The 13719-nt window shown below is 39.7% G+C and overlaps 1 protein-coding gene across 5 annotated transcripts in view; it reads left to right on the top strand.

Moving 5' to 3' along the window:
- Positions 1 to 13719, top strand: part of tdrd5 (tudor domain containing 5) — a 40857-nt gene that overhangs the window by 975 nt on the left and 26163 nt on the right. For 3 of the 5 annotated variants that reach the window (XM_044044056.1, XM_044044058.1, XM_044044057.1), the window contains exons 2-19: positions 21 to 306; positions 1210 to 1443; positions 1610 to 1821; positions 2075 to 2381; positions 3086 to 3255; positions 3949 to 4032; positions 4462 to 4518; positions 4593 to 4755; positions 4840 to 5009; positions 6082 to 6296; positions 6702 to 6911; positions 7016 to 7082; positions 7351 to 7551; positions 7726 to 7857; positions 8783 to 8848; positions 9297 to 9464; positions 9566 to 9749; positions 12307 to 12370. In XM_044044056.1, the coding sequence (XP_043899991.1) occupies positions 1215 to 1443; positions 1610 to 1821; positions 2075 to 2381; positions 3086 to 3255; positions 3949 to 4032; positions 4462 to 4518; positions 4593 to 4755; positions 4840 to 5009; positions 6082 to 6296; positions 6702 to 6911; positions 7016 to 7082; positions 7351 to 7551; positions 7726 to 7857; positions 8783 to 8848; positions 9297 to 9464; positions 9566 to 9749; positions 12307 to 12370 (2699 nt within the window). In that variant the 5' untranslated portion in view covers positions 21 to 306; positions 1210 to 1214. Of the gene's footprint in view, positions 1 to 20; positions 307 to 878; positions 904 to 1209; positions 1444 to 1609; positions 1822 to 2074; positions 2382 to 3085; positions 3256 to 3948; positions 4033 to 4461; positions 4519 to 4592; positions 4756 to 4839; positions 5010 to 6081; positions 6297 to 6701; positions 6912 to 7015; positions 7083 to 7350; positions 7552 to 7725; positions 7858 to 8782; positions 8849 to 9296; positions 9465 to 9565; positions 9750 to 12306; positions 12371 to 13719 lie in introns of those variants that run through there. The other 2 variants (XM_044044059.1, XM_044044060.1) reach the window with 2 other exon arrangements.

Raw genomic sequence — 13719 nt, 5'->3', positions numbered from 1 at the left:
ATTTTTATGACCTCTCGCAGCTCACCTGCAACACCTACACAGACCTCTAGGTGGCGGTGGAGGCGGTTGATACTTGATGAATCGCTGCTCGACCATGTGTTTTCACGAAAACGCCGCAGCACCGACTCTTTAACTTATTGTAAATTAGCCACACAGCAACAGTGAGGACCGGTTTATGCTGATATATTCACTTTAAACTATGTTCTAACAGATTTCTGGATTTCTATAGCTGGTTGACACTAACAAAGCACAAGGTCAAGGGAGTCGTCGCGGTCCGCTGTTGCTGACAGGCGTGGAGAGGTACAGGTAAGCTACATGCTAACAATAGGCAAATATACAGAATATTTATAGTGTCATATAACAGTGTCCCCGTGTTTCGACGTTTCTAGTTGAGGTTTAATGAACTACAGCGGATGTATTATGTTATGCTGGACCGCATTATCCGGTTTTAGATTTTTTTAAAGTGGAGGCGAATTAACTTTTGCTAAAATGACCATTAGCTTTCAGCATTTTTCCTCCCCTGCAGAATTATATTATACTGAATTTACTAGCCCCTAATATATTATTTCATATAGTTTATCCTAATATTGTACTTATATTTTATTCTTAGCTGTGGTGGAGTATATTCTTATGTCTATATATTCTATTATGTTTTACTTTTTGTACTAAATATTTGATCATTTTTGTACATTAAGCAAGTCGTTTTGAGTGTTGTTGTTTTTTCAAAATAAAGTTCTCATAATTCTGTGTAACTTTCGTTTGCTATGACATTTGAGGATGTCATAGTGGACACGTCGATAACACATAAATCTAAATCTTATACTTTATTAATCTCCTTAGGGCGCCCGGGGAGCAACTAGGGTTGGGTACCTTGCTCAGGGGTACCCCAACCCTTTTGACCTGGTGGGTACTTGAAACGGCGACCCTCCGGTTACAAGCCAAGTTCCCTTTCCACTTGGCCACGGGCAGCCCAAATCAAAGTAGTTAACGGGTCACGTGATAATAAAACCCTTGGTAGCAGGCAGCCCTGTCAAAAGACAATCTGCATGATGAACGTAGTGACTCTGTCTTTTGTTATTCTGTCCCTAAATATTATTGTGACCTTTTTTTTTTTTTTAGCATGTTGTGTTACTGAGAGTTCAGGATGCGCTGCATGTGTTTTTGTTTTTCCCTGTTTTACCTCTTGCTTTGCTTTTCGTGAATATTCAGGCAAGATGAACCAGGAAGAGGTTTTGGCACATCTGAAGAGGGACATTCGTGCCTTGCTCACTTCATCCAAGATGGGCTTGGATCCTGATCAGCTCCGACGAGACTATGTGGAAATGTTAGGTCATCCTATGCCCCTGAAGCTCCTTGGCTTCAGGAACATCATGGATATGGTGAAGGACATGCCTGATGTGGTGTCTATTGGCATTAATGCAGATGGTACCATTTGCTTAAACGGTAAGGTCTACTAATTCATTTGAGTCTGTGTTTGTATTTGGTTGCTGTTTTTTTACATGCTTCGAATTCATAGGTCCTCATTCAAGATTCATAGGTCCTCATTCTTGTTGCCTTTTTTTTTTAAAGATAGTGTTACATGGTCTCACTTTGGTTTGTGCTATTGCAGCTGTTAGTGATGAAACCACGCAGAACATTAAAAAGCTGGTAGGCAAGCAGCGCATGTCTAAGGCCGACAGGAGAACCAAGAGGGTCAGCGCAAGTTACTTCTCACCCCACTACTCTCGCATATCCCCATCTGTAGTCCTTCCTAGAAGAGGTTGCGGCCCTCCACCTCTCCCTGCCCAGCTCAGGGCTCAGCTCTGCTTCCTCCTCTCGCAGGTATGATGTCCTTTATCAAAATCCATTTGAATATCTACAATAAGCCCGACAGTTTGAGTCTTTTTTAGATGTTTGGTCAAACTCGTTACGAGCCAGAAAGACAATGTCAGCCATTGTTGAAACATGACAATCATGACCAAAGTGATGAAACACACCAACTAAATCAGATGCATGGAGGTCATAGTGGTTCTTGATATCTAGCTCTTTCATTGCAAAAATGTTGTCTTGAATAATGAAGTGGCTCCTCTCCCAGGGTCCTCTCAGGTTATCTGATCTGGAGGGTTGCTTCCTGCGCTGCTTTGGCCACCCCTTGCGCTGCCAAAGCTATGGCTTTTACACCACTGGAGAGATGCTGGCGGCGTTGACGGACCTTGTTATAATTCAGCAGAGCAGGCTGGGTTCACTCATAAGACTGAGGGATCACATGGTAACCAGGCCAGTGCTCATACCATTTAATTCAGCAAGGAAGACTGGACCTTCAATGCCACTGTTGCATAGAACTAACAAGCCACCATTCAAAGGGCCAGGCAACAGTGCTCCGTCAGCAGGTTTACACCCAGGTGTGTTTTTTAACAAGGGTTTTGAAAAAGTAGTAAAGGTGTCACTTTTAACAATATTTCTACAATGTTTTTCTACTTACTTACTGTAGCTACTGTCTGTACTACTACTGTACTAGCTACTGTATACATTACTTTAATACTTGACTGCGAGCAAGCTTGACACCCGGTGCTGGAGGCAGCTTTCAAAAAGTCACGAGAGCAGTGTCTGTCATGGCTGAATTTGTAGGAAGAGTTGCTAAAGTGATGACGATTTGGTGTCTGCTGTGACAAAAAATGGAAACGGGGACAAAAACTTTGTCTGACAGCTCTGTTTGTATGATGCACCGTTTGACCTTAAATGCATGAATGTGATTTGTTTGGCTACAACCTGGGCTTGAAAATTTGTATAACGTATTGATTGGTGGTCGCTTGCCCTGCTGTTTAGAAAGTGGAACATTTTTCAACATCTACCTCATGCAGTGCAAGCAAAGCAAAGGAAGGGATCAGCAATACAGTTAAGCAATGGGCAAGGCAGCCCGATTTAAAGTGAAGATGGATTGTTTCAGTTGAAGCCTCCACTATGTATGTGTGAGTGCAGCCTTAGTGTTAATGAGGGTAATATTGGGTCTGAAATGGCATATATGTTGTCCAAATTGTACAAAATTGTTTTTATTTTTGCACACATATGTAGCACTAATATTTTGAAATGTGGTTTCCAAATCAAGTCTCATTAAAGCAGAGTCCTGTGACCCAGTCTTCTGCCGAGACTCCCATGGACCCTGTCTGCAAAGAGCCAATAACTGTCCGTAACAAGCCAAATCTGGTCGAGAAGAACCAGGAAGTTGAACCGGGGCTCAGCCAGGAAGACCATCTCCTACAGAAGTGCATCCTCAAGGTTTGTGTTCATTTGGATAATTTGTTCTCAAACTTTGAGTAACTGTATTTTCTGCTATGAATTGCTTGATTTCCTTCAATTGTCATATAAAGGGTTAATGTGCTTGTTGTGCACTATAGGTGCACTATGCATGTTATTGCAATATTTCAGTCCATTCTCATTCCAAGTGTCATACTATCGCTCTGTCACAGAGTACCTGTCCATGCCTGAAAGAGACTTGTGAGCATCAAGCAAGCATCTTCCTGTCAAGGAAGATATATAATCGGCTATTTATAATTATTTATGATTTATTATTGGTGATGGAAATGCTGATGCTATTATTAAAATAAAAGTCTCCCTGAGTTTAAGACAACTGTGAATATCCACTAAGCCTAACCTGGATATTTAACCTAATCCTAACCTTATTTCTTTTTTGGCCCTAACCTTAACTTCAGTCCTATGCTGGTCCCTAACCTCGTACTCTTTTATTTTGCCTCTTTCAGACGTGGAAGGGTACTGTCTGTGTGTGTGTGTGTGTGTGTGTGTGTGTGTGTGTGTGTGTGTGGGGGTGTGTGTCTGTCTGTCGGTTGAGTGTTCCAATAGAGGGCAAACCACAGCACAGACTGTGGTTACATTAACTTTTTTCTAAGCATTCAAAATGTGCATTTGTTAAGTTGCATTATCGTCATTCTTTTTCCCTAAATTCTACATCAGTTGGAGGAGGAACTTCATCGAACAATCCTGGAGAATGGAATTGCTAGCACCATCAGTCTAGAGCTGAAGGACAAACTGCAAAAGGTCAGACTTCCTGTTAGTTTATAAGCAAATTATTTTGAAATGTAAAGTAAACATTTGTTTCAATTGGTTCCCTTTGATTAATGCATCAGCACGGGGGACAGCTGCAGTAGGAGACATTCTGTTTTTGGATTGTCCATACATCCTTCAAAATGTAATTTTTTATCCCTGGCAAAAATAATTTTCTTGGTCTTGACGTATTAATTAGAATTTGTTGGTCAAAAGTTCAGCCTCACGGTAACTCGTGTTGCATTATCTACACAATATTATATCTCAGTAATGTAATATCATTATTGAGTTCTTGAAAAAAATCCAGTTATCATCTAATGTGGTATTGACACATTGATTTGCCTTACACTGGTGCAAACCTTAAGCAGGACGCACAGTTTCAAGTATTCTAATGAAATCCTTTGTATCTTTATACTTCTACAGGTTGTAGGTCAGGCCAGGGATGGATTGTCAGTACATGATTTGCCTGCTGAGTATAAGGTAAAAAAAACTAGTAATTACAGATGCACTGAGACGATACTTGGCAGCTCAAATCGGTTACTTGTGCTCTTCAGAGGCTTTTGGGTGAGGAGCTGCCTCTGCAGCAGAGCGGCTTCTTCAGTGTGACCGAACTGATCAGTGCCATGAGTGACATCTTCCACCTTAAACCTGCAGAAGACGACAGTGGACACCACTGGGTAATCATGAATGTAAAAGACATTGACGCACCACTGTCAGGTGTGTACGTGTATGTATTCATAAAATCTCTAAATGTTGTCTGTGACATAATGGCATGAAATAAATGTTTTCTTCATGTCATAGACTCAAAAGAAACGGAGAATTGTAACAGTGGTGAGGAGCTGTCATATACGAGCATCGACTTCAGCTGTGAAGAGTCTCCTTGGGAAGGCAAACGGGAAGCAGATGACAATAACACAGATGTTGAGAGTGAGGAGCTAGAGACCAGTAGCAATTCCAAGATCCGGGAAATGGTTAGATATATTGTTGTACATTATTCAGTGTACCTGAATGTGTTAGTATAGACACACATTAATTTTTTTCATTGGTAAAAATGCTACACCTGACAAAATGTGATACATAAACACACACCATTTAAAGATAGACAAAAATCATATATATATGTATATAAAAAATACATAATCATATTTTACAGTTTACAGTACAGTCAAAGTGTAGGAGAAGAATTGTTATTGTCAAAGGTTATATGGGGTGTTTACACGTGAGCAATGAAATATATCTGAAGGTTCATCCAGTGAGAGAAGAGATAAATTAAAGACAAATAAATACATTTTCAATTATTGATCAAAAAGTATTTAAAGCGATGGGGACGACTAGGCCAGACCACTAGTAAATGTAGGTAGGGGCCCATACCATTAATTTAAATGTCTTAAGAAATTGTTCACATTTGCATAGAAATGTTTTATTTTAAATCTGTGTCCAGAACCTGGACACTCATTATAGCACCAGGCCCACCACTACTATAGAGACCGGCGGGCTGCCACCTGCTAATCACCACAAAAGTCTAGCTGGCCCACCTCCCCATTGCCAAAGGAAAAAATAACTAATAAACTAATTAATAATAAGTATTATAATAATACATAAATAAATAAGAAAAGAAATGTCATAGTAACAATAAATGGTAACAAAATATGAACTAGTCAATGGCAGTGGACACATACTGTACAGAAACCCATATATTTGAGTAAATTAGAAGGAAGGAAAATTATTTTGATTACACTGACAATGTCTGTCTTCGCCATTACTTCTGTCATATAGTAATATGTATAATATGTAATAAGTATAGACGGAGACATACAGTCTACTGTATGTTTGTATGTATGAACATTTCAAAATTAAAAACCTTGTGGACTAAAGAGAACAATCTAAAAAAATCAAACAAGTAAAACAGACGCAAACTGTCACTGTAGGTTTGGCAGAGAAATTGATTATTTGTCGGTGTAATTTAATGATCGTTATGAACACCTGCACAACATATTGATGTTCTTTAGAATAAAATCACTGCTTGTTTGTTTTTTCATGTAGGTGTCTGAGAAATATACTGTGGTCCAGGTGCACTGCAACCCTGCTCTTCCCCTTGATGCCATGCGGAGTCAACGTCTCCAACCGCCGACACGTCACAGTGCTCGAGAGCTGGTGCAAGTCACGGTGGAACAGGTGGACTCGCCGGCACATTTCTACATCCGCTTCAGTGACAGCAAGGAGGCGCAAGCTATGGAAGACATGATGATTGAGATGAGGTAGTGAACACGGCAAAAAAAGAAATTCAGCATTCTATTTATTCCAGTCGGTAATATAATACTCTCTGTTGTTACTCAGCTAAAGTTTCTTGTGTAAAAACTGACCATTAAGCCATATCCGTTTACTCTCATTTATCGGTGGTTTTAAGAAGTTAAAAAAGAAAAGAAAGAAATTTTTAAACACCTAACATATGACTCCGACACAGGAGACATTTTAGTGATGCCAATACCAATGATACCAAATTTGACAGTGTTTGCTGGTTGAAACTTGGACTGTTTAATTTTAATAAGAAATCCCCAACCAAACAAGCATACTTAGAGAGTTCATCCTCACTGGTTGACAAACTTTATTCTTTTTAAAACCTCTTATACTTCACAGTGACTTTTTATTTTCTCATTTTTTAGGCGATGTTACACTTATTCTGATGTGGCAGAGGGCTATCGCCTCCCCAAGAAATTTGTCCGACGGGGTCAGGCCTGCTGTGTGTCACCGGCAGGTTTGTGGTTCTACCGAGTGGTGATCCAAAAAATAGTCAGCCCGACTCAAGTTGAGGTGTACTTTGTTGACTTCGGTGATACGACTGTTGTGCAGAGCGCCAGCCTCAAGTTCCTCAAGTAGGGTCATCTTGAACATTGAAACAGTCGATCAGTAGTCACTTACTACCAAACAGGTTGGTGTGTGATGTTTCTGCTCAGCTCTCTACATCACTGGTTTCCAGGTTGTGTTATTCAGTTCTTCCAGCACAAGCTGTTCCATCGTCCCTCGCTGGAATTAAACCCACTTCTGTAAGTGTGAAAGCTAATATCATGTTTATACAAAACCTTTAGCTCCTTGCACCTACTATGTTTTCAAAGGTTAATACACATTAATCCTGCATCATTTCCTCATACTCATACAAAACCTTTCCTTGTAGGCTTTCAAAGACGGGAAGTATGACAGTTATATTTATATTTAACTTGCAGATAATGGTTAATATGGATGTAAAACAAAAGACTTAATGTTGTACAGATTTATTCAGCTTTCGCTCTGTGAATGGTAATCCATCTCTTACAGGGCAGCTGGACTGCTGAGGCCGTGGCCTCCTTCCAGAAGCTGTGCTGTGATCGCACCCTGGTGGGCGCTCTGGATTGTTACACGGGAGATGTGCTGCAGCTCTACCTGTGTGACACACGCACTGCTCATGACGTCTACGTCCACACTGCTCTGATGAACCAGGGACATGGGAAACCCTGCAGCCCTGCAGAGAGTGCAGCAGTGAGCCACACAACCGTAGCCTTGTTAATAGCGCGTCTAAAACATTTATATAGACAATGGTTTACCCCACTGTACTGAATCACTTTAAGAAATATTCACCACATAAATAAGAATCGTAAAACAAAACCAGTACAGGTCATTGGTTGATTCACTGGTCCTATATTTTCTCCTCAGCTGTGTGTCCAAAGCAATCCAGCAAGTCTCTATCTGGGGGAGGGAAAGGTTGATCTGCTGGAGTTTGAGGAGGAAATGACCTCCACTGAGCCAGCAAATACTCCAGATGAGTCCATGCCATCCTCCCTGAAGGTACATACAGTCTTGGTCACATACTTTTTATTAAGATATTAAATGGTCCCCAATATACCATGGCACTTGTAATATCATATTTTTGTCTATCTCGAACATAGACACAATCCTAGCTCTGCTATTCTATGCTCGTTTTTTTTACATTTTTACAATTACAGCTAAACAAAACATTAATCAGTACTTGTTTGAGTGATGTTTTCGCATGGTTTGCAACAAAGATTGCACTCTTCATCTCTTCCTTCCCCTTGCTTTCTTTTGTTTCCCTGTCTTTTATTGCTGTTGTCAGCAGGCTTTTGTTCTTTTCCTGTTCATAGCTCTTATCTCACCAGCCACACTGTCAGTGCTGCAGGACCACTGCAGCACTAAACACACATTCAGATCAAACTCGCCCATCATCTTGCTGAAAGGTGGATTGGAGGGTAGTGGAGCCAGTCCACTGCTGCTTAATGCACAGTCAAATAGTTGGAAGGTCACACTATTTGTTGGTCAATAAATGACAGCCAATCAATTGCCTGTCTGATGCCTATTGGTTTTCAAGGACTGAACAAGGCAACTATAAAAGAAAATGAATACAGTTAATCTCAATAGTGACAAACAAGATGTGTTCCGTGTTCTTTTGCTCCTCTATGTAATAATCTTGCAGTTTAAGAGGAAATGATTTCAGAAACAGATTTTGACTTTTGTACAGTACTACGATGTAACTTTTTTTTATATTGAAAACCAACATTTAATTTAGGAATCTGTTATTTTAAAACTGCATACATGCTTCCTGTATTTTCTGGATTTGTTCCAGTAAGGTTATTGAGAAATAATTCTACTGTATAGTCATTATAGCCTTGCTAAAGCAACAAATCTAATGGTGGCCTAAGACTTTTACACACTACTGCAAATGTGATGCACACAAGATGTTTTCTTGGTGTTTAAGGAAGAAGAGGAAGAGATGCCTGCGCTGGAGTTCATAGAGAGCAGTGAAGTCAGCTCCGACACCCAGGTATGACCATCTGACCCTGATTACACACAGCCATGCTGACACTTTGTCAGCTTTTGTATGACATTGTTGATGAAACGGAAACAGATAAACTGTCTGAGCTTTTATGGAAACATTAAAATTAAGCATTAAGCAGAAATGTTAAAGTCCTAACTCACGTGGGATTCATTTATTGTGAGGGTCTGCTCATAAAACACAGATACTAAGCACTTTTTGAGAACATTTGAGTAGCCTTATGTAAGAGCATTTTTTGAACATCTTGTTTCAAGAATTGTACGCTGGTTGTAATTCATTAAAGATTCACAGTGCCCTTTTCACTGCAGGCACCTATAGGTTTAAAGAATAAATATTTCAAAATAGATTATGGTACAATTCTGTTTGTCTCCGGAGAAAATACAGAATAAGTGTCTGCACAAATGCTGCTGAGGTCTTACTTCTGTGTCTTGTTCAGGCTGCACGGGCCAACCCGTTAAGTTTTGTGTTAAATGACCAAGCACTCAGCTGTCATGAACTAGGCCCGGTCTTGACAAATGAACCCTCTCCTACCAACACGACTACCACCACCTCCGCCCCTCTCACCGCTCCAGATCTGATCCAGACCAAGACGACCTCAGCTGAAGTATAATTTGTTGATTTTTATGGGAGGAAATCAAGCACATTAACGATAGCAATAAATTATAGTTGTTTTTATCCAATAAAAAACACAATTCCATTTTACAGGTGACAAAAATGTCTCCTCAAGCAACGCCTTCCAGCTTTAATTCCAGCCCCTGCTGTCAGACACAAGAGAAGGAGAAGTATCAGTCAAACGTCACTGTCCCTTTGTTGGTCAGACCACCACCGATCCTTAGGACACTGAGTCTTCACACCCCTTACCTCGGCCAAATCCAGCATTGCAATCAAGGTATAAACTGTCAATCTTTTTTTGTTTTTTAAGATGGATGCTATATATTCAAGGGTACATACTAAACAAGAGTTCAGGTATTTTTCCAAGTGTGGTTATATGGGGACTGTCAGAGTCAGTGCTGATCAGAGCTGCTCGTCTACTGCTGTCCTGTTTGATAAGTTTGTGTCACTTTGTTAAACCCCAGTGAAAGATTTCAAACACCAAACTCACAAAACAACGCTGTGATGTGATGGACTTTGGCCCAGGGAAAGAATAATTTAGCAAGTGATGCACATTTCAGCTTCAGTGGTAAGCATATCATTAAACTCATAGACTTATATGGGCATAGTTTGTAATAGGTTAACCTTTTTGTGGCAAAAATATTTATTTATTTATTTACTGATAGAATGTCGATGAGGAAAGGAATTTGGCTTGTAACCAGAAGGTTGCTGGCTCAATCCCAAAACAGGCCAATGACCTGGGTGCCCCTGAGCAAGCCATGGGACAAATTCACGATCACTAATTGGTGTGTGTGTGTGCGCTAAAAAAGAATTCTTCTTTTTCTAAAAAAGGAAAGATACAGACTTCACATTCGTCTAATTATTGCTTAGTTTAAAGGATTACACTGTGGAACTTGAGTCTCCATTTACACTCAAAGGCCCTTCTCTCTTGTAAGACACATTTTCTAATAGGATTATACAATGACCTTCACATCCACAACCTACACATGTGCACACCCCCCCCACACTCTATTTTACAGAAACAAAACCTTCAATGAAATTAGTTCATCCATGGATGCAGAGAGGGCGTATTGATTTCCATCCTGCTCCTTGCAGTGGTGGATGTACCCGCACTGAGAACCTGACACAGATGCAATTAGACCTGTTACCAGAGCTATTTGACCCAACAAACTGCTTTCATTGCATTCTGTGCTGTTATTGATACACTGCTGTTCCACCGTGCTTCCACTTGTACAGTGTTAATGAAAAAAAGCATACCACTGTGGGTCAAGCAGATTTATCTACTAATCGCTCTCGGCTAACTGCAGCGTGACAGTGTGCTGCACACAGATGCACGAACACAGATAAAAGCACAAGATGGAAACCAGAGTTAGTGCGTGACAGATTAGAGGATTGGTGTGTGTGTGTATGTTTAGAAAATATGTGTGGAAACATACAGATTATATCCTCAGCAGTTACTTCAAATTAATCAAACCACTAACCATGTTACCTGTAGACTCTTGTCTCTAGTTATTTTTCTTGCTGCTTCTTCTGTTATTTGCCCTGACAAATTGTATGCTGGGTTCCCTGAAAAACACGACATTGCAGAAACAACAACACTCGAGCACACAAATGCAAACTCTGCACTTGTCTGTTGTCATGATTCTCTTATATCTGTCTGCAGTCCTATGTAACAACTCAGCAGATTTGTTACCCGTCACAGAGTCAGTACTCTGCTTGTTTTGTGGGGTGTCTGCAAAGTATGGACCAGAACTGAAAAATGCCATTTATGTTGTTTTCTATTTATTACGATAATGTCACATCAGCTGAGAATCTTGTTTTTGCTGACCTCCAGTGGTGTTTGGTATAATCTGACATCACTGTCAGATGGAGGTGCAGGTCCAACCTCAGACCGCAACTCATTACATTACATGTCATTTAGCAGACGCTTTTATCCAAAGTGACTTACAATAAATAAAGACAGTTAGACTAACTTTGAGTGAGACACTTAACCACTGTAAAATCCAAGGTTATACCACCTCTCCATTTAAAGGTTTTAGGTTATGGTTTAAATGATTCAGGCTTTTGTTAGTTGCCAGATTAAGATTAGTGACCTTGTTAGGTCCCAGTGGTATGTTTAATTTGTTGGCTAGACAAACCACTAAAAAACATCAAAATTGTTAACACGCCTGAGTTTTACTGCACGCAATAATCTGAGAAGTGACACAAAAAAAGCCAAACGAAAAATTCTCCGTTGGGGCCCAGTGTCCTGTACAGGGCACTGGGCCCTGTACTTCTCAGTCTGTACCCCATTGAGGAACTGTGCTCAGTGGCTCTGAAGTTTCAATTGCACAATCCGTCAGCTGAGTGGAATAATAGTAGTTGTATTCTACTTATGTTCAGATGTGTGAACCAGCTGTAGAATTCTTCAGAATGTGCAGCACTTGTTAACTGTCCATAATCACTTTCTCCGTTGAAACACAAGGCGTTCTCCTTCACTCAGCCCTGATGCAAGTTATTCAGTGCCTTGCATACATTTATTTTCTTGTTCTACTCACATTGTACCTATCAGCTGTCTGGACAATACTACAGAACATCGGAATGTGAACTCTGAGAACTCATGAGCACCCATGAGCTAATGTATTAAGGCTACATAGCAATTTCAATTATATCGTAGGAGGAAGTGCTTATGTACTGAGCTCAACCTTCTTGTCACTACATCAGATGTGGAGATAACATAATATGACAGCAAGACATTTACATAAATGTGCATACATGTATACTATGCGGCCTGTGCATCATTGCCATATTTAACAGAATAGTCATATTTACATTGATTTGATTCTGTTGTCTAGGTGCACCTGTTTCTCTGCTGCACCAGCGAAGCACCAGCATCATGTTTCCTTTGTTTGGGTCCAGGTAGGTTGAGCCTCCAGTGACCCAAGTCACAAAATAAGGAATATTTACTCTCTATCTCTTAATTATGATTCAGGTTGTCATCAAGGATTTAATTTTTTGCTTTGATTTATAAAGTGTTCAAAATCGTTTTTCATGAGATAAATATCTGTGTCATTTTAATCTCATGCAGATCAGTTTAATGATGTTAGAATCTGTTGATTTTGTATGTATGTAATGGTTGCAATTGTCTTACTGTTTGTTCTTAGAAGACAAATGCAAAAAAATATAAAAAGAAGAATGGTTGTTCTGTTTCAGAGAGGATTAATCTTGAGAATGTTTTTATTGTCATTTTTTTCCTGTTTACTTTATTATTTTGTATGATTTTTATAATATATAATTAATGTTCTGGAAAAGACTAAAACATTTAAAAATGCCATTATAGTGAGAAATATTTTATTTTTGGGAATAAATTTTATTTGTATTTCAATGTGTATCATGCATTTTTAGGAGTGGACCTTAGTATTGAACGCATGTTTACCAGTGTGCCCTGATCACCGGTCTATTGTCTGACATAATTATCAGTGTGACCTTCACCCTTGAAATGAATCCATATTTTTGCCTCACCCCGCTAACTTGATGACACCTCTTGTACTGATTATCTTGTTTTCCAATTTAAAATCAATCTCCATTGTCTGTTGTAACCATATGTTACTGTGCAGAGCTGACAGTAAATTGAACTGTCCAAGAATAGATTGTGTATGTTCTGCACGTATAATAATGCATTTAACCTTTTTAAACCTAGAGAGACCGGAACTCAAAAATTGAAAAACTCTAAAACTGAAAAGGCTACAAGAGAAAGAAGAGTCTTTGATGAATAGTCTGTTTCCTGTTCCTGCTGAGCTCCCTGGTCTTTTCTGGCTTAGCCAATTTGCTTTTTAATGATGAGAAGAGCTCCTCTGCTTACTCCAGCACAGCTACACAATTAAGTGCATAAACCTGCATGTGCACTGCATCCTTGTACACTTAGTTTGGTGTTCCCTTACCTTAATCATCACAACTTAATGCCTCATCCTTAACCAAAGCTGCTCAAACTTGTGTGGTCCAGTTGTTGGACAGTCAAGTGAAGTGAGACCTCTGGTTTCAGACCCAGTAATTAACCAAAATAAATCCTGTTTGCAATTTTCAATGAAGGCTTGTAACCCTCATATTGGATAAATTCAGTAAAAAGCACACGTCCTTAGTTGTAATTTATTATTTGCATCGTAAACATCCAAAATATGTTTTAAATACATGGTAGTTATTATACCATTGAGCACATCTGCACACACAGCTCTTTTTTTTTAGGACCCGCGAGTGGCCTTCACACTCAC

The sequence above is a fragment of the Solea senegalensis genome, linkage group LG14 (assembly GCF_019176455.1).
Source record: "Solea senegalensis isolate Sse05_10M linkage group LG14, IFAPA_SoseM_1, whole genome shotgun sequence".
Taxonomy (NCBI): domain Eukaryota; kingdom Metazoa; phylum Chordata; class Actinopteri; order Pleuronectiformes; family Soleidae; genus Solea; species Solea senegalensis.
This window is presented reverse-complemented; position numbering and strand designations above follow the sequence as displayed.